The 21,533-nt window shown below is 45.0% G+C and overlaps 1 protein-coding gene across 6 annotated transcripts in view; it reads left to right on the top strand.

Moving 5' to 3' along the window:
* Positions 1–21,533, top strand: part of ptar1 (protein prenyltransferase alpha subunit repeat containing 1) — a 105,636-nt gene that overhangs the window by 46,889 nt on the left and 37,214 nt on the right. For all 6 annotated transcript variants that reach the window (XM_061278287.1, XM_061278291.1, XM_061278290.1 and 3 more), the window contains one exon: positions 9,187–9,430. In XM_061278287.1, coding sequence (XP_061134271.1) covers positions 9,187–9,430 — 244 coding nt within the window. The remainder of the gene's footprint in view (positions 1–9,186; positions 9,431–21,533) is intronic.

Raw genomic sequence — 21,533 nt, 5'->3', positions numbered from 1 at the left:
GTGTAGATTCAATAGTGAGCGCCCGGCGCGCTGCGGTTGCACGATCGGACTGAATTAAGCTCCCTGCGCACTGAGGTCCTCTTAAATTTTGGAAAGTACATCAGGGCTTTAAAAATATTTTCTAAATTTCAGCGACGGCTCTGTCACACTAATGCAATCAGCGCGCTACATTTGCACGTTCGGCGGTGCGCGACAGTTGCGCGATCGGACAAAATTAGGCTCCCTGCGTACTTAGGTCCACTTGAATTTTGGAAAGTACATCAGAAGTCTAAAAATATTTTCTAAATTTCAGCTACAGCTCTGTCACAATAATGCAACCAGCGCGGGGCAGTTGCGCGGTCTGCGACGCACTACGGTTGGGCGATAGGACAAAAATGCACAAATGAAAAAATGGTTAAAAAAAGTTTTGGAACGGATGAAAAAAAATACCATTCTTTGTAATGGGAGAAATAGATTCGGAATTCGACCGATTTGCTTCTCGAACCGCCTTCTGGAACGGATTGTGGTCGAAAACCGAGGCTTGACTATTATATTCACCTTGGTAGCACACCAAGCGGGAATCTTTTTTTAACAAGTGATGAAATTAATGGTTTTGGGGATGCTATATTGCCAAAAACAAGAGGCAGGTGAGTGTGATTACAATAATCAAGGGCACACAGGAAGGGGGGGACAAGCACACACCTATACACATCACAAAACTGAGGACGAGACATGACAGAACCCTCCCCCCACAAGGGACGGCTCCCGACGTCCCAAATGACCCAACCCCGGGGGGGTCTGCGCACAAGTCCAGACGACCCTACTGGTCTCTGAAATAGCCTGAACCGCACTCGGGCGGCGGCTTGGGGCACAGAACCGGACTCGGGCGGCGACGAGGGGAACAGAACCGCACTCGGGCGGCGACGAGGGGAAATGAACCGCACTCGGGCGGTGACTTGGGGAACAGAACTGCACGCAGCGGCGGTCAGGGGCCCAGGGCCACACTCGCGGCACACACTGACGCACAATCGGCAGCGGTTTGGGGGACAGAACCACAAAGGGCGGCCACTCAGGGACAGAACCGCAAACGGCGGCAACCGGGGGCACAGAACCGCTCTCGAACGGCGACTTGGGGACAGAACCGCACTCGGCGGCAACCCAGGGAAACAGAACCGCAAACGGCGGCCACTCAGGGACAGAACCGCAAACGCCGGCAACCTGGGGCACAGAACCGCTCTCGGACGGTGACTTGGGGGACAGAACCGCTCTCGGACGGTGACTTGGGGGACAGAACCGCTCTCGGACGGGGACTTGGGGGACAGAACCGCGCTCGGGCGGTGACTTTGGGAACCGAACCGCACTCGAGCGGCGACTTGGAGCACAGAACCGCACTCGGGCGGCGACTTGGGGCACAGAACCGTACTCGGGCGGCGACTTGGGGCACAGAATCGCACTCGGGCGGCGACTTGGGGGACAGAACCGCTCTCGGACGGGGACTTGGGGGACAGAACCGCGCTCGGGCGGCGACTTGGGGGACAGAACCGCTCTCGGACGGCGACTTGGGGGACAGAACCGCGCTCGGGCGGTGACTTTGGGAACCGAACCGCACTCGGGCGGCGACGAAGGGAACCGAACCGCACTCGGGCGGCAACTCACGCAAAACCCGCACTCGGGCTGCTAAAAAAAAAAGTCCTCGCTGCAATCAGCGGCACTCGAAAGTCCGGACCGCGATCAGCGGCATTCGTAAGGCGGAGCTGTGGCAGCAGCAAGAGACTCCACGCGCCGCAGCAGTAGGATGATTGCCGGTCCGGTGCAGCTGGCTTGAAGTCGGGCGACGTCAAAGGGCCCTGCGACGCTGGGGTGGAGCCCGATGGCGACCGAGAGTCTGATGACGCCGGGAGGCACTCCGATAGCGGCCGCGGGTCCGGCGTCGCGGCAGCGGAGTCTGATCGCGGCCGCAAAGCTGCGGTCGCCAGAAGCACTCCGATGGCGACCGCGAGTCTGATGACGCCGAGGGGCACTCCAATGGCGGCCACGTGTCCGGCGTCGCGGCAGCAAATTCCGATGACTTCCGCAGCCGATGGCGCCGGGAGGAACTCCGATGGCGGCCGCGAGTCCGGCGTCGCTGGAGCAAGGTCCCGATGGCGGCTGTGGAGCCGGCGTCGCTGGAGCGAAGCCCGATGGCGACAGCGGAGCCGATAGCGCTGGAACATGCTCGGACGATGGACGTCGATCGGGCGTCGCAGTGGGAGCTGATGGTGGAAGAAGGTCCGAGCACTGGTCGCTGTAGTGGTCGGAGCATTCTGTCACGAACGGATGTGTGGATGGTGGAGATGGAGCGAGGCGACCAAGTGCAGCTTGGATCAGGGTTTATTGCAGCAAACTCAAAAGACATACTCGGCAACTAACATAACTTACTGGCAAAATCAATAACAGGAACCGAACAGCGACGTGAGACAAAACGGACAGCGTGGCATTCCATGACAGCAGCAACAGCATGCACAATGCTCCGACAGCGAGTGCTACACTAACAGAACTTAAATACAACACAGTTAACAAGAGGCAGGTGAGTGTGATTACACTAATCAAGGGCACACAGGAAGGGGGGGGGGCGAGCACACACCTATACACATCACAAAACTGGCGACGAGACATGACATAGCCGCATGTGCACGCGAGTTATTTACAAAGAAAGACGGTACACAGAAAGCCTTTTTAAAGTTTTAATAACATAAATTAACATGTCTTTCTAAACGCTGCCTGTGACGCGGCAGTAATACCGCAGCAACACAGCACTAATAGGGCTGGATTAAAGAAAAACATACCGGTAAAGGTCACTGAGACGCAGCGGTAATACAGCAACATGGTAGCACAGCACTAACAGGGCTGCTTAAAAAAGTCATCTTCCTGTGCACTGAAACCATCATAGTCTTCCTCCTCAGTGTCTGATTGGAATAGCGTTAGATATCCTTCGCCACACACTTTCTCAGTTTCTCTTTCGTCGTCGCTTTTATGCATTTCTTCTAGCATTTTCCATGAGGAGGGTCTGTTCATGCTAATTTTATTCATGCAAAAGCGCTAAGTTACATTAAACTAGCGAGCTACATGCATAGCTCCAGCGTAGACGTGACTGGCAAATAAAGAAAGAAAAAGGCAACACAATGTCTGAGCTGAAAGAGCTGAGAACGGGCCTGACGTAACATTGACAGTTATCCAAATAACTATAACATAAATAACACCTTTATCAAACCAGCTGTGTCACTCCAAATCATTAAATCCATCAATCGTCCTTTATGTCAACAATGCCGGGTCCGCGCCGTTGACGGCGGTTGCACTACAAATTATTCCACAGGCCCATATAACGATATATAAACTATATCTTAAATAACTATCACATAAACAACAATATTATCAAACCATTTGTGTCACTCCAAATAATTAAATCCATCGATCAAATTTCTCGTCCTTTATGTCATCCTGGTGACAGAGGACATGTCCAGAGGATATGGCGCTTTAAAGTGTTATTTTATTAGATTTTTTCTCTCTATTTTTCATGTTTTGAATATGTTCAAGATAAAGATATCAAAGCATGTGAAGTGATCAACTATACTAAAAATAACATGTGAAGTGGTCAACTATACTTGTAAGTAAGTGATGTGTGAATGATCAAGTACAAATTTGTGAAAAAAAACATATATAAGTCGCTCCTGAGTATAAGTCGCCGCCGCACCCAAACTATGAAAAAAAACGTGACTTATAGAGTTTAGGTAGAGTTCAGTTCTCTACCTAAATGCGTATTACAGGCAATATTTTATTTCACAACACTTTGCCTTGTTCCTTTCCTCCCTGCTGTTCACTTCAAACACGCGCCATACAAACACAATACTCTCCTATCAGACGCTTGCTCGATCACCTGCTCGTTTGCTGTCACAATGTACCCTACACAATTCCGAAACATTTCTCCGCGATCGAGTTTGCTAGCGCATGCGCAGTGATACTGACCGGCAGAATAACATCCGGTTGTTCTCAAAGGTGATATTTTTTCTGAAATAATTTTACGTTTACGGACTTAAGTAGGAGTCAAAATTTGGGTGCGTATTATACATGGGTACAGGCTTTTTTCCAGCATCGACATGCCATTTTTAGGGTGCGTATTATACATGGAAAATTACGGTAATTATCAATTACCGTTTTTTTCCGTGTATAGTGCGCCCCATGTATAATACACACCCTAAAAATGGCATGCTGATGCTGGAAAAAAGCTTGTACCCATGTATAATACGCACCCAATTTGTATGAATTTTTAATTGTTTTTTTTTTTTTTTTTTTTTTTTTTTTTTAAGTCCCAATGATCGTCACACACACAGGGAGGCAATGGGTCCCATTTTTATAGTCTTTGGTATGGTCTTAACTAGGCTGGATGTAATTTTTTTTGTTGGCGTTGATTTCTCCGACTGCCCGTAAAGGCGCCACCCCGCTCCGCGCGCGCACGGGAAAGAGGCGGCTCTGTGTGGGAGAGACGTTGAGGAGGAATAAGAACACCCTTGGAAACCAAAACTTGCCCCTCGTCGTGACTCGGAGCTGCAACAAATGTTTCGGATTTGTGTAGGGTACATTGTGACAGACAGCAAACGAGCAGGTGATCGAGCAAGCCTTGTCTGATACGAGAGCATTGCGGTCGCATGGAGCGTGTTTGAAGTGAACAGCAGAGAAGAAAGGAACAAGGCAAAGTGTAGTGAAATAAAATGCACAGAACGGATGCGCAAGACACGTCAGCTATATAAAGAGCGAGAGTTGTTTTCTTCCTATTAGTTTCAATTCACAGTTTAATTAGCAGTTTCAATCAGCAAATAACAAAATGCGTATTACAGGTAATATTTTATTTCACAACACTTTGCCTTGTTCCTTTGGTCTCTGCTGTTCATCCTAAAACACAAAGGCGCTCTTTAAGCAATGCGACAGTGAGCGCCCGGCGCGCTGCACCAAATTATGCTCCCTGCGCAGTGCGCACTGAGGTCCACTTAAATTTTAGAAAGTACATCAGGACTTTAAAAATATCTTCTAAATTTCAGCGACGGCTCTGTCACAATCGACCAGCGCGGTGCAGTTAGGCGGTCGGCGGCGCGCTACGGTTGAGCGTTCTCTCTCGCGCTCTCTCTCTCGCTCTCTCTCGCTCTCGCACACACACGCACACGCGCACACACGCAAACCGGATATTATACGGAGGCCGCCATTACAGATGCGCAAGACACATCAGCTATATAAAGAGCGAGAGTTCAGTTCTCTACCTAAATCCGTATTACAGGTAATATTTTATTTCACAACACTTTGCCTTGTTCCTTTCTTCTCTGCTGTTCACTTCAAACACGCTCCATGCGACCCCAATGCTCTCGTATCAGACAAGGCTTGCAGTGCGCACGGAGCGCGGTGGTGCGTTTACGGGCAGTCGGAGAAATCAACGCCAACAAAAAAAAATTACATCCAGCCTAGTTAAGACCATACCAAAGACTATAAAAATGGGACCCATTGCCTCCCTGCGTGTGTGACGATCATTGGGACTTAAAAAAAAAAAAAAAAAAATTAATTTTTTTTTGTACCCATGTATAATGCGCACCCCAGATTTTAGGACAATAAATGAGTTAAATTTTGCCCACTATACACGGAAAAAAACGGTAGTTAAATAATTATTTAGTTAATGGTGGCAAAATTCTACTATCAGAAATGCAATCAACTGCCACAAGGGCACCACTTTGTTGATTTTCTTATAATTTAAGAAGGCTTAAACGAATGAAGAACCTGAAATCAGTCATTAAGTAGAAGGCGGCTGTTGTTTGTCAACATTTGCACAAATTTTTCCAGACCCAAGAGTTGTCTTCATCAGGACAACAACTCCTGCAGGAGGGCGCCCGAGACACACACACAGGATGTATGGCCCGAACCGCGCTCCAGCTACAGGCTGGCCGCTTTTAATTGAATAAATGCAATGGGTGGAGTTTACGCAAATGCATAGCTTCGCACATCTCATGATTTTAGAAAAACAAGGATGTCATTGTTTCAAACGAGCATTATGGACATCTCAACGATGTTATTTTTCAAACCAGGATGTTATTGTTTGAAGCGATTAATGGCTCCAGCCATATGCTCCTGAGCCATGAAAACCACCATTGTTCTCTTAACATTCCATTGCGGTTGCAAATTTCTGGGCACAAGGTCAAACTGTCACATACAGCAAAGATCCTCCATAGAATCTAATGATAATATTTGACATATTTCCCAACAGTTAAAAGGATTGAGTCTGGTACGGCGCTAAACTGAGCCTTTGCTTCATCGAGCAGCTTTGTTCTCAAGCTAGCATTCGCTCAAAGGATAGTCCACTGTTTGTCTAGCACAGGGGTCGGCAAACTTTTTGACTTGCAGGTCGAATTGGCTTCTAGGCTTCTAAATTTTGACCGGGGGGCCAAACAAGGAGCAGATGGATGTAGTGTTTGTGGGAAGTAATATAAACGACATGTAAAGGTCATTGCATAAATGGTTTTGGCCTTTAGTAGGGAAGTAAAGCATGAATATTCAAAAAACGCTTTTTGGAAACAAATGCATTTATTAATAGCATTAAAAAAATATTTCACCGAAAAACTACTATCACTGATTCTCATTAAATAAGACACTGCTATTATGAATAACAGTTTCATCACTTCAGCGCCTGCATGTCAGACTTATGAAAGATGTTTATCTAATGAGGTGAAATCACATCAAACGGCAAACATTCTGACCAAATACATAATCTTGAAGAATCAGTGAAAGAATGCATCTAAATAAAGTGCTAATATAGAAATTACTAATAAAGAAATCAAAAAGGCAACACGGTGACAGATTTACTGAAAATCAGAGCAGAGATTTAACTCACAAACACCTGGTGACAGAAATAAGGAAACAGGAAACACTTCCTCAAAGTCGGCCTTAAAAACTTTAAAAGTTAAGATTAGTCAAAAATAGATGGTGCATCATAAACTTGCCACTGTACTTGACTTTTGATCCGCAGTTTGTCGGTGAAAAAAGTTTTGCTGAGTTTTCAAATTAGCTGTCAACATCTCCACTGTAGCCACTCATTCATGTGTTGACTCCTCGCACAGTTAGCATGCTTTGTAGCAAAGTGACAGCAAATATTCTACTCCTTGCAACCGTTTCTCAGCAATCAGTGTCCACCTTTCTTTTCCCTGGGCCACTCATTTTGATGGAGGGATTCCAGGGGAAGGTTTGTGGTTGGCTTTGGCGTAAAACTGTATCTGAAAGCTCAGTGCGTGAATTACGAGAATGCTGACGTCACAGCCCACACTAGAAATTCGGCACTGATGGAAATAGAGCGCGGAGTGCGCCGGGTCCGTACTACTTAGTGCGTACACGCACCGAGCTTTCTGACTCGGCTTCCGGGAGTAAATGTGCTGGCGGGCGCTACTGGGGAAACATAGTAATTGCAGGGAAAATAACCCAAAACAATGTATAATACCGTTTTTTTCCGTGTATAATGCGCCCCCATGTATAATACGCACCCTAAAAATGGCATGTTGATGCTGGAAAAAAGCCTGTACCCACGTATAATGCGCACCCAATTTTTATTTTTTTTTTATTTTTTATTTATTTATTTATTTATTTTATTTTTTTTTTAAGTCCCAATGATCGTCACATACGCAGGGAGGCAATGGGTCCCGTTTTTATAGTCTTTGGTATGGTCTTAAATAGGCTGGATGTATTTTTTTTTTTTGGCGTTGATTTCTCCGACTGCCCATGAAGGCACCACCGCGCTCCGTGCGCACATGTGAAAAAGGCATGCGGACGTGAAAAAGGCGGCTCTGTATGGGAGAGACGTTGAAGAGGAATAAATTGCATGTGTTACTGTCATGATGTCTGTTTGGTTTCTGTTCCTGTCTTTGGTAATCTCACCCTGTCTTTTTGTTCCACGACTTTGTCGGTCAGTCCTGTTGATTTTGTTGTACCATGACTTTCTTAAAAAAAAAAAAAAAAAAAAAAGAAAAATTACCGTTTTTTTCCGTGTATAATGCGCGAAATTTAACTAATTTATTGTCCTAAAATCTGGGGTGCGCATTATACATGGGTACAATTTTTTTTAAATTTAAAAAATTTTATTTTTATTTTTTATTATTATTTTTTTTTAAGAAAATCATGGTCCATACGACCGCAATGCTCTCGTATCAGACGCTTGCTCGATCACCTGCTCGTTTGCTGTCACAATGTACTCTACACAAATCCGAAACATTTGTTGCGGCTCCGAGTCACGACGAGGGGCAAGTTTTGGTTTCCAAGGGTGTTTTTATTCCTCTTCAACGTCTCTCCCATACAGAGCCGCCTTTTTCACGTCCGCACGCCTTTTTCACATGTCCGCACTGACCGCGGTGGTGCCTTTACGGGCAGTCGGAGAAATCAACGCCAACAAAAAAAATTACATCCAGCCTAGTTAAGACCATACCAAAGACTATAAAAATGAGACCCATTGCCTCCCTGCGTATGTGACGATCATTAGGACTTGAAAAAAAAAAAAAAGAATTTTTAAATCATAAAAATTGGGTGCGTATTATACATGGGTACAGGCTTTTTTCCAGCATCAACATGCCATTTTTAGGGTGCGCATTATACATGGGGGCGCATTATACACGGAAGAAAACGGTAACAGATAATCATACTTAGCCATTATAATGGGTTCTTCTAACTTGTACATCTATATTGATATTGCTCAAACTGTTACAGTTTAAAATTATGGCATAGCAAAATCCTTTTCCAAAATTGTGTGTTGTTACGTGTTTGAACAGCTTGTGTCTTCCCAATTCCTAACAATTTAATTTATCAGATTTGTTAGGTTCCATCAGGTCACCCCTATGTCAAGCTTTAACACCATCTCCTGGTGACATTTTGGAACTACTTCATGTTTTAGAAGAGCCAATGTGCCTGGGCCAAATTCGATACCCAATTGTACACCATCTTGTACCACCAGGCTACTTGACAGACTTGATTAATTTTACTTTTATAGCATTCTTAATATGTTTACATATTTTTATTATGTTTTAAGGTGACCTTAACTTGAGAGGTACCCATTATTAAATGTCTCATTTTTATGTTGTTAATTATTTGTAAATGGTGTTTTACCAACAACATGACTTGATTAGACAAATGATGAACAGTAATGCCTCTTTGCAGACGCTGGGTGCTGCAGCAAATCCTGAGAGGCCCCTCAGATGTGGATTGTGATGGAAAGAAGCAACCGGGTGAAGCAGAGCAGGCAGATTTAAAAAGGAGTCAGAAGTTCAATTACCATCTTGCTCCAATGCTCCACAAAGAGCTAAATGTCTGCTCTGATGCTGCATGTCGTTATCCCAGCAACTACAATGCATGGTCCCACCGCATCTGGATTCTGCAACACATGGCCAAAGGCAATGTTAAGGTATGTAGGGGTCAATTGTAGTGTTGCACGTGATACCGGTACTGTTAAAATGGCTCATATCATGTACCGTATTTTCCGCCCTATTAGGCGCACCGGGGTATAAGGCGCACCTTCAATGAACGGCCCATTTTAAAACTTTGTCCATATATAAGGCGCACCGGCCTATAAGACGCATAAAATAGAAGCTTTACTGCAACAAACTGAGGTTGACTAGGGTTGCGGTATGCACCCACTAGCCAATAACTAACGAGCCCTCTGTAAACAATTGCGTTTCTAAAACGATCTCCTATAAAATGATTGGAACTGACTAAAGTTCAATCTAACTCATTGGTACTACTTACCTATGTTTCCCTTCCATATCGATCCGTAGATTTACTCGAAACATGAACAGAGCGGCCTATTTTGACATGAAATAGCCTCGCGCGTATAGCAGCTATCGTTATAGCATTAGCCATCCGCAAAAACCCATGACCCTCAGCTCGCAATCTCCCATGAGCCTCAGCAAAGTGTAAACAATCGCGTCTCTCATACGAGCTCCTATAAAATGATCAGAACTGACTAAAGTTCGATCTAACGCATTGGTACTACTTACCTATGTTTCCCTTCCATATCGATCCGTAGATTTACTTGAAACATTAACAGAGCAGCCTATTTTGACATGAAATACCCTCGCGCGTATAGCAGCTATCAATATAGCATTAGCCATCCGCAAAAACCCATGACCCTCAGCTCGCAATCTCCCATGAGCCTCAGCAAAGTGTAAACAATCGCGTCTCTCAAACGAGCTCCTATAAAATGATCAGAACTGACTAAAGTTCGATCTAACGCATTGGTACTACTTACCCATGTTTCCCTTCCATATCGATCCGTAGATTTACTCGAAACATGAACAGAGCGGCCTATTTTGACATGAAATAGCCTCGCGCGTATAGCAGCTATCGTTATAGCATTAGCCATCCGCAAAAACCCATGACCCTCAGCTCGCAATCTCCCATGAGCCTCAGCAAAGTGTAAACAATCGCGTCTCTCAAACGAGCTCCTATAAAATGATCAGAACTGACTAAAGTTCGATCTAACGCATTGGTACTACTTACCTATGTTTCCCTTCCATATCGATCCGTAGATTTACTCGAAACATGAACAGAGCGGCCTATTTTGACATGAAATAGCCTCGCGCGTATAGCAGCTATCGTTATAGCATTAGCCATCCGCAAAAACCCATGACCCTCAGCTCGCAATCTCCCATGAGCCTCAGCAAAGTGTAAACAATCGCGTCCCTCATACGAGCTCCTATAAAATGATCAGAACTGACTAAAGTTCGATCTAACGCATTGGTACTACTTACCTATGTTTCCTTTCCATATCGATCCGTAGATTTACTCGAAACATTAACAGAGCAGCCTATTTTGACATGAAATAGCCTCGCGCGTTTAGCAGCTATCGTTATAGCATTAGCCATCCGCAAAAACCCATGACCCTCAGCTCGCAATCTCCCATGAGCCTCAGCAAAGTGTAAACAATCGCGTCTCTCAAACGAGCTCCTGTAAAATGATCAGAACTGACTAAAGTTCGATATAACGCATTGGTACCACTTACCTATGTTTCCCTTCCATATCGATCCGTAGATTTACTCGAAACATTAACGGAGCAGCCTATTTTGAAATGAAATAGCCTCGCGGGTACAACAGCTATTCGGTGACGCCCCCTGACTACAGTTACCGTAATGCTGGGAAGCGATGCGACCTTGTAATTTACTAGTCGTACTAAAACGTACTAAAACATTTTGGCAGAGTACTGTGTACAATCAGTATGGATCAACAAATTCATCACTTGATCCATATATAAGGCGGACCGGACTATAAGGCGCACTGTTGACTTTTGATAAAAATTTAGGTTTTTAGGTGCGCCTTATAGGGCGGAAAATACGGTACTTAAAAAAAATGGTGGCTCGCCGTGGAAAATGCCTTTAAGTGCTTAACACGCCTCCTTCTGGGAGGAAGGAAGATGCCTTCAAACAGAGAAGCATGATGCACGAAGTGTCATACAGAATTTCTTGGAAGTTTTTTGCCGACAACCATGCAAAGCCTGTCTCTAAGACTTGTTTTAAAACTACTGTGGCTCAAGGTGGGAGCACATCTAATCTGGCCAAGCACCTCGCTGAGCAGCGACTAGTTGAGGGACTACGCACGCACACATACAAGTTGTTAGAATAGGTCTCTTTGGCACATGTGATTAGCTATGTAGCTTGAGCTATGCCGTTATATCGCTGTAACCCTTCTCTTGCTTTCTTGGCTTTTTCTTCTCTATGACACTCTTTGCACATACATAGAAGTCACTCAGTTAAGACGACAAGGTCACACATTATCACAAGCTAGGCAGAGTCGCCTCCTTGCAGGAGTTAGACCTTCTTCCGCAATCTCGCAGAGAAGGCTCCACAGCTGTGTATTGATCTTTCTGGCATACATTAAATAGTTAAACTGTGAAGGCTGCCTCTTGGTAATTACTGTTAGCATAGCGAGCATTAAAGATTAAGAACTGTAACTAAAAATAATCAAGTCAAGTCAAATTTATTTATATAGCCCTAAATCACAAACAAGTCTCAAAGGGCTTCACATGTACGAACATTGACAATTATTCTCAAACATCCCCTGATCTTAAACTCCCAGAAGGGCAAGGAAAAACTAGAAAAAAAACTACTGGGGGAAAAATGAGAAACCTTGAGAAGATCCTCCTTCCAGCAATGGATGCAGATAGGGTGTCTCGTCACCGTGGGATAGAGAAAAACGTAATTTCGGTCTCTTTGTGTGTTGTGACATGTGGAGAGATTGACAATAAAGCTGACTTTGACTTTGACTTTGACATAGAACACATAAGGTAAAATAATCGAAAGAAAAAGTGGATGTCCAATTTAAAGTGAAGGGCTGCATAATATGTATTGGTAGGGCATTCCAAAGCTCTGGAGCCCGAATAGAGAATGTTCTTGACCCTGCAGACTCCTTTTGGTCCTTGGGGTCACTAACAGACCAGTCTTGTGCGAACAAAGGTTTCGGGACAGAATGTAAGGTACAACTACGTAGGTCGACGAGATACGAAGGCGCTAAGCCATGCAATATTTTATATGTTAATAAGAGAACCTTGAAGTCAGATTTTAAGTGGACCAGGAGCCATTAAGTTGGCTAGTATCTGTGTAATATGATCAAACATTCTTATCCTTGTAAGCAGTCTCGCTGCAGTGTTTTGTGCCAATTGCAGACTTCTAATACGAGACTTAAGAAGACCAGAGAACAATACATTACAGTAATCAAGGCGCGACGTAACAAACGCATGTATAATAATTTGTCATGCACAAACATGGTCATTAAAGCTGATTCTGATTAACTAGCAGGGCTTTCCTCCGTGAGTCATCACCTTATCGTGGTGGAGGGGTTTGCGTGTCCCTATGATCCTCGGAGCCATGTTGTCTGGGGCTTCATGCCCCTGCTAGGGTCACCTATGGCAAAAGGGTCCTAGGTGAGGGGCCAGACAAAGCACGGCTCATAAAACCCCTTATGAAGAATACAATATATGGAATTAATTTTCCCTCGCCCGGACGCTGGTCACTGGAGCCGGGCCTGGAGGTGGGGCTCAAAGGAGAGCGTCTGGTGGCCGGGCCTTCGCCCATAGGGCCCGGGTCTCTCAGCTGTCCTGGGATGGTCTTGGGTTACCCCGGGATGAGCTGGACAAAGTGGCTTAGGACAGAGAAACCTGGGAGTCCCTCCTAAAGCTGCTTAACCCCACAACCTGACCCCGGATAAGCGGAAGAAGATGGATGGATGGGTGAGTGGGTGGGTTGAAAGAATCGGACGAATCTTAGCAATATTACAGAGGTGAAAAATGCAGTTTGAGTAATGTTCTTAATGTGTTTTTTCAAAGGACAGGGATGAGAATCTTCCGCGGGTCCGCGGGTTTCCGTGTTGTTTTCCGTCGGGAGTATCATTTTTGTGAATCGTGTAGATCCGTTGAGAAAATTGTTTTTATCTGGGGCGGGGGTGGGGCGGGCAAGTCGAATGGGATCAGGAACTGCTTCAGATGGGCAGGGCTCGAGAGCAGCGTCATCTTACAACTCGGAGCACAAAGACGCTCTTAAAGCAATGCGACAGTGAGCGCCCGGCGCGCTGCGGTTGCGCGATCGGGCTAAATTAGGCTCCCTGCGCACTGAGGTCCACTTCAATTTTGGAAAGTACATCAGGAGTTTAAAAATATTTTCTAAATTTCAGCGACGGCTCTGTCACAATAATGCAACCAGCGCCGTGCAGTTGCGCGGTCGGCGACGCGCTATGGTTGCGCGTTTGGCGGTGCGCTGCAGTTGCGCGATCGGACAAAAATGCGCAAATGAAAAAATGCCTAAAAAAAGTCTTGGAACCGATTATATTATTATTTGTAATGGGAAAAATAGATTCGGAAATCGACCGATTCGCTTCTCGAACCGCCTTCTGGAATGGATTGTGGTCGAAAACCGAGGCTAGACTGTATCATATTCACCTTGGTAGCCCACCAAGCAGGAATATTTTTTCAACAAAACTGTTGAAATTGAGTGATGAAATGAATGGTATTGGGGTTGCGATACTGCAAAAATTCAGGAGTTTCCAGAGAGCTTTTCCCCCTGAGCCCCCTCCGGGGCATTGCCACTGGCCCCCTGCGGCCCCTATGGGGGCCTGTGGGCCCTGTGGCCCCCAATAGTGGCCTCTGGCCCCTGCAGCCCCCAATGAGAGCCTGTGGCCCCCATTGGGGGGGGGCTGCGGCCCCTGGCCCCCTGCGGCAAGTGGGGGGGCGCAAGCCCCCCCAATGGGGGCCTTCGGCCCCCCCAGTGGGGTATGCAGCCCCCAGACCTCGGCTACTTTTCAGTGTTTTTTCATTTCTCGTTCTCATCCCTGAAAGGAGAGTTTGGTCAAATATTACACTAACATTGGTTACATTATCACTTTGGACATTTATCTAAATTTACAGTGGCTTCCTTAAATAGGTGCTGACAATGAGCAGGACAAATTATCAACATCTCAGTTGTATCTGGGTTAAGAATTAGGAAATTAAGCGACATCCATTGTTTAATCACAGCAAGACACACCTCGAGATTACAACAATCCCGCGGATTTGTCATTTTAAACAGCTTAAAAAATTGGTTGCCATCGGCATAACAGTGAAAACTTTTCTTTTATTTAAATATAATGTCCCCAAGCGGAATCATAGAAATACTAAACAGTACAGGTCCAAGTACTGATCCGTGCGGGACACAACATCTAACATTAATTGGCTCAGAGGACGTTTTGCCATGGTGGATCCTCTCTGAGCGATAAGAACTAAACCCAGAAAGTGCTGACCCCGAAATACCAACACATGTTTCAAGGCGATCTAATATGTTGTGATCGACAGTGACGAAGGCAGCACTAATATTAGTACCGATGAGGTGTTTGAATCCATAGCTAAGAGATCTTTAGTCACTTTAGCAAGTGCTGTCTCAGTGGAGTGGTTAGCTCTAAAACCAGAATGAAAATATTCAAATCGATTGTTAGCAACTATGTAATCATTAAGCTGCTGCTTTTTCAAGAATTTTTGCAATGAACAGAAGATTTGAATTACTGAGACGATCCGGGTCGAGGTTTGGTCAGTTAATTGAATAATAGGGGCCTTAAAGTTATACTGCCAGAGGATTAATTATATTAGATTAATTACATTAATTATATTTAAGACAGACGGTCCTAAAATATGAAAACAATCTTTAACTAGTTTGCTTGGAAGTGGGTCGAGTAGTCAAGTTTCAAGTCAGAGTTCTTGAAGCGAGAGGTTAATTAATTGTTGAATAATAGCGGTTTTAAAGGCTGTTGGCATACTGCCAGAGGATTAATTATATTAGATTAATTACATTAATTATATTTAAGATAGACTATCCTAAAATCTGAAAAAAATCTTTAACTAGTTTGCCTGGAAGTGGGTCGAGTTCTTGAAGCGGGAGGTTACAGTGCGAAAGTATTCGGCCCCCTTGAACCTTTCAACATTTCGCCACATTTCAGGCTTCAAACATAAAGATATCAAATTTTAATTTTTTGTCGAGAATCAACAAGTGAGACACAATCGTGAAGTGCAACGAGATTTATTGGATAATTTAAACTTTTTTAACAAATAAAAATCTGAAAAGTCGGGCGTGAAATATTATTCGGCCCCCTTGCGCTAATACTTTGTAGCGCCACCTTTTGCTGCAACTACAGCTGCAAGTCGACTGGAATTATTGCCCATTCTTCCTTGCAAAAAAACAGCTCGAGCTCAGTGAGGTTGGATGGAGAGCGTTTGTGAGCAGCAGTCTTCAGCTCTTTCCACAGATTCTCGATTGGATTCAGGTCTGGACTTTGACTTGGCCATTCTAACACCTAGGTACGTTTATTTGTGAACCATTCCATTGTAGATTTGGCTTTATGTTTTGGATCATTGTCCTGTTGGAAGATAAATCTCCGTCCCAGTCTCAGATCTTTTGCAGACTCCAACAGGTTTTCTTCCAGAATGGTCCTGTATTTGGCTCCATCCATCTTTCCATCGATTTTAGCCATCTTCCCTGTCCCTGCTGAAGAAAAGCAGGCCCAAACCATGATGCTGCCACCACCATGTTTGACAGTGGGGATAGTGCGTTCAGGGTGATGAGCTGTGTTGCTTTTACGCCAAACATATCGTTTTGCATTGTGGCCAAAAAGTTCGATTTTGGTTTCATCGGACCAGAGCACCTTCTTCCACATGTTTGGTGTCTCCCAGGTGGCTTGTGGCAAACTTTAAACGGGACTTTTTATGGATATCTTTGAGAAATGGCTTTCTTCTTGCCACTCTTCCATAAAGGCCAGATTTGTGCAGTGCATGACTGATTGTTGTCCTATAGACAGACTCTCCCACCTCAGCTGTAGTTATCTGCAGTTCATCCAGCGTGATCATGGGCCTCTTGGCTGCATCTCTGATCAGTCTTCTCCTTGTTTGAGATGAAAGTTTGGAGGGACGGCCGGGTCTTGGTAGATTTGCAGTGGTCTGATACTCCTTCCATTTCAATATACCGTTTTTTTTCCGTGTATAATGCGCCCCCATGTATAATACGCACCCTAAAAATGGCATGTTGATGCTGGAAAAAAGCCTGTACCCATGTATAATGCGCACCCAATTTTTAAAAAAAAAACTTTTAATTTTTTTTTTTTTTTTTAAGTCCAAATGATCGTCACACACGCAGGGAGGCAATGGGTCCCATTTTTATAGTCTTTGGTATGGTCTTAAATAGGCTGGATGTATTTTTTTTGTTGGCGTTGATTTCTCCGACTGCCCGTGAAGGCACCACCGCGCTCCGTGCGCACATGTGAAAAAGGCATGCGGACGTGAAAAAGGTGGCTCTGTATGGGAGAGACGTTGAAGAGGAATAAATTGCATGTTACTGTCATGATGTCTGTTTGGTTTCTGTTCCTGTCTTTGGTAATGTCACCCTGTCTTTTTGTTCCACGACTTTGTCGGTCAGTCCTGTTGTTGGTTTTGTTGTACCATGACTTTCTTAAAAAAAAAAAAAAAAAAAAACATTTTTTTTTGTACCCATGTATAATGCGCACCCCAGATTTTAGGACAATAAATTAGTTAAATTTTACGCATTATACACGGAAAAAAACGGTAATTGCTTGCACAGTGCTCCTTGAGATGTTTAAAGCTTGGGAAATCTTTTTGTATCCAAATCCGGCTTTAAACTTCTCCACAACAGTATCTCGGACCTGCCTGGTGATTTCCTTTGTCTTCATGGTTCTCCCTGCCCTTTAAACAGAACCCTGAGACTATCAAAGAGCAGGTGCATTTATACGGATTCTTGATTACACATAGTTGCATTCTATTTATCATCATTATCAGTCATTTAGGACAACATTGGATCATTCAAAGATCCTCACTGAACTTCTGGAGTGACTTTGCTGCACTGAAAGTAAAGGGGCCCGCATACCGTTTTTTTCCATGTATAATGCGCAAAACTTAACTAATTTATTGCCCTAAATCTGGGGTGCGCATTATACATGGGTACAATTTTTTTTAAATTTCTTTATTTTTATTTTTTTAAGAAAATCATGGTACAACAATTTTTGAAGAAAATCTTGTCACGGATGGAGTGTGGAAAGGAGCAGGGCGACCAAGTGCAGCTTGGACCAGGGTTCATTGGAGGAACTCAAAACACAGACTTGGTAAACTAACGTAACTCTCTAACAAAACCAACAACAGGACTGACCGACAAAGAAGTGGAACAAAAAGACAGGGTGACATTACAGAAGACAGGAACAGACACCTGTGTTATTGTCAAATATTGTTTTTTTTTTTTATCTCCATCGCGGACTGGACGTCATACGGAGGCAGTATCACTGCGCATGCGCACTATGGATCCGATACGAATAGTCCTCTTCTTGACTGACAATGAATGTGATAGTTTAATACAATCAGCAAATAACAAAATGCGTATTACATGTAATATTTTATTTCACAACACTTTGCCTTGTTCCTTTCGTCTCTGCTGTTCACTTCAAACACGCTCCATGCAAACGCAAAATCCAAAACATTTGTTGCGGCTCCGAGTCACGACGAGGAGCAAGTTTTGGTTTTCAAGGGTGTTTTTATTCCTCTTCAACTTCTCTCCCATACAGAGCCGCATTTTTCACATGTCCGCACCTCACTTTCCTCTTTCCATTTTAACCTAACTGATGGCTTTACGGGCAGTCAGAGAAATCAACGCCAACAAAAGAAATACATCCAGCCTAGTTATGACCATACCAAAGACTATAAAAATGGGACCCATTGCCTCCCTGCTTGGCACTCAGCATTAAGGGTTGGAATTGGGGGGTTAGATCAGCAAATGATTCCCGAGCGTGGCGCCGCTGCTGCTCACTGCTCCACTCTCCCCCAGGGGATGGATCAAAATCACACGGGGATGGGTCAAATGCAGAGGACAAATTTCACCACACCCAGATGCGTGTGTGACGATTATCGGGACTTAAAAAATAAATAAATAAATAAAAAAATTTGGGTGCGTATTATACATGGGTACAGGCTTTTTTCCAGCATCGACATGCCATTTTTAGGGTGCGTATTATACATGGGGGCGCATTATACATGGAAAAAAACGGTAATATTGCACGCCCCACTTTTCAGTTTTTTATTTGTTAAAAAAGTTTAAATTATCCCATCAATTTCGTTCCACTTATCGATTGTGTCCCACTTGTTGTTGATTCTTGACAAAAAATTACAATTTTATATCTTTATGTTTGAAGCCAAGGCGGCTCGGTGGAGCACTGGGTAGCACGTCCGCCTCACAGTTTGGAGGGTGCGGGTTCGATTCCACCTCCAACCCTCCCTGTGTGGAGTTTGCATGTTCTCCCCGGGCCCGCGTGGGGTTTCTCCGGGCACTCCGGTTTCCTCCCACATCCCAAAAACATGCTTGGTAGTTCGATTGAGCACTCCAAATTGGCCCTAGGTGTGAGTGCGTATGGTTGTTTGTCTCTGTGCCCTGTGAATGGCTGGCAACCGGTTCAGGGTGTCCCCTGCCTACTTCCAGATGACGGCTAGGATAGGCTCCAGCACGCCCGCGACCCCCGTGGGGACTAAGCGGTACAGAAAATGGATGGATGGATGGATGTTTGAAGCCTGAAATGTGGCGAACTCTTGAAAGGTTCAAGGGGGCCGAATACTTTCGCAAGGCACTGTAATTAATTTTTGAATAATAGCAGTTTTAAAGGCTATTGGCATACTGCCAGAGGATTAATTTTATTAGTCAAAGTCAAAGTCAAAGTCATCTTTATTGTCAATCTCTCCACATGTCACAACACACAAAGAGACCGAAATTACGTTTTCCTCTATCCCACGGTGACGAGACACATAACACGATAGACATACATGTACGCGACACAATATAAAAACAAGAAGGCAAAAATTCAAACAATCAATAGTAAGAGTGATGAATAAATAATAAATAAACAGATAACACAATAAATAACGGAGCCAGCAAGCATAGCGCAAAAGTAAAAAACATCATAAACAAAAAGGCACAAACAATAAATAAGAATAATAACAAATAATAAATAATAAGAGCCAGTGTGCATTCAGACAGTTCAGACAGTAAAAAGTACAGGACGCTACGCAGAACGGGGGAGCGAGTTCAGGATCCTAACAGCCTGGAGTATGAAGCTGTTTGAGAGTCTGGAGGTGCGGGAGCGCAGGCTTCTGTACCTCTTCCCAGAGGGCAGAAGCTCGAACAAAGAGTGAGCGGGGTGACTCGCATCACTCACAATCGTGGTCGCCTTGCGGGTGAGATGGGAGGTGTAAATGTCCTTCAAGGAGGGGAGCGAAGCACCAGCAATCTTACCAGCAGTGTTCACTATGCGCTGCAGGGCCTTCAAGTTGTAGTCAGTGCAGCCGCCACCCCAAACAGCAATACAGCTGGAGAGGACGCTCTCAATGGTGCCGCGGTAAAATGCAGTCATTAATTACATTAATTATATTTAAGACAGAGGGTCCTAAAAGCTGAAAAAATCATTTAACTAGTTTGCTTGGAAGTGGGTCGAGTAGTCAAGTTTCAAGTCAAAGAGTTCTTGAAGCGGGAGGTTTGGCATTTTACACTTTTTTACCTTGGGCCTGAGGGGAGAAGTGTGAACAGTCAATGTTGGGGGTGGGTGGGGTCTCTGAGGATAGAGGCCACTCTCCTGTGGACCCTGCAATGGTGGATGTTCTGCAGGGAGGGCAGAGCAGTCCTGGTGATTCTCTCTGCCGTCTTCACCACTCTCTGCAGCCGCTTGCGGTCTGGCAGTGGGGCTGCCATACCACACGGAGAAGCAGCTGGTCAGGATGCTCTCGACGGAGCTGTAGAAGTTGCTGAGGATCTTAGGAGGAATCCCAAACTTCCTCAGCCTCCTCAGAAAGTCAAAGTCTGGTCAAAAAGGCACAGCCGCTGTTGAGCCTTTCTGACCAGCTGTGTGGTGTTCAATGTCCAGGTGAGGTCCTCACTGATATGAACACCCAGGTATTTGAAGCTGCTCACCCTATCAACTTCAAGCTACTGGATGAAAAGTGGCTGATGAGGTGTCCTTTCCTCCATCATGTCCACTATCTGCTCCTTTGTCTAGTCCGTGTTGAGGGTGAGGTTTTTTTCGTTGCACTGTAACACCAGGCTGTCCACCTCCCTCCTGTAGCCTCCCTCTCCGCCTGTAAGGTGTCCAATCACTGCAGTGTCTGCGAACTTGATGATGGGTCCTTGTGGGAGGCGACGCAGTCGTGAGTGAACATGGTGTAGAGCGCAGGTGTCAAACTCAAGACCCGGGGGCCAGATGCGGCCCGCTGCATCATTTTATGTGGCCCGCGAAGTCAAATTGTGCATCAAATTCGTGTGTCATTACTAGAATTGCAAATTGCCTTCACTTTTAATAGGATTTTTTTTTTAAATATTTGACCACTTTTTACTTGACTGATTTGAAAATGAGTTATTTGTCAGTTTGTTTTGCAGCAAATACTGTATGTAATATGAGGTGCTCATACATTTATTTGGGTTGACAGTCATAATGGCCCTCCGAAAGAAGCTATGACTACAATGCGGCTCGTGAGAAAAATGAGTTTGATACCCCTGGTGTAGAGGATGGGGCTGAGGAAACATCCCTGTGGGTTTTGGGGTTGGTAGTGATGCTGGCTGAAATCCTGTTGCCAATCCTGACGGACTGAGGCCTGCCAGTCAGAGAGTCCAGGAGCCAGTCACAGAGGTTGGGGTGGAAGCCAATTGTGGAGAGTTGTTGTTGTGTGGTCCTACTGCTTTGCAGGGGTTGATTTTCCTCAGGGCTCTGCATACCTGGCTTAATGTGAACTGTTGCAACGGGGGAGGGATGTCGGGTGGTCCGGGTGTGTGTGTTTCTCTTTGTGCTGGGGTTGGAGGTCTTAAAGCAGGTGTGAAGCTGTTGAGGTCGTCTGGGAGGCTGTCAGTGGCGTTGATGGTGCTGATGGATGCCCTGTAGTCTGTGATGTGCTGGAGGCCCTGCCACACCCGCCCGGCGTCAGCCGTGGAATATAAGCTGTTCAGCTTCTCTTTGTACTGCTTCTT

The sequence above is a fragment of the Syngnathus typhle genome, linkage group LG5, assembly GCF_033458585.1.
Source record: "Syngnathus typhle isolate RoL2023-S1 ecotype Sweden linkage group LG5, RoL_Styp_1.0, whole genome shotgun sequence".
NCBI lineage: Eukaryota > Metazoa > Chordata > Actinopteri > Syngnathiformes > Syngnathidae > Syngnathus > Syngnathus typhle.
Note: the sequence above shows the minus strand (reverse complement) of the source record. Positions and strands in the feature narration are given on the sequence as shown.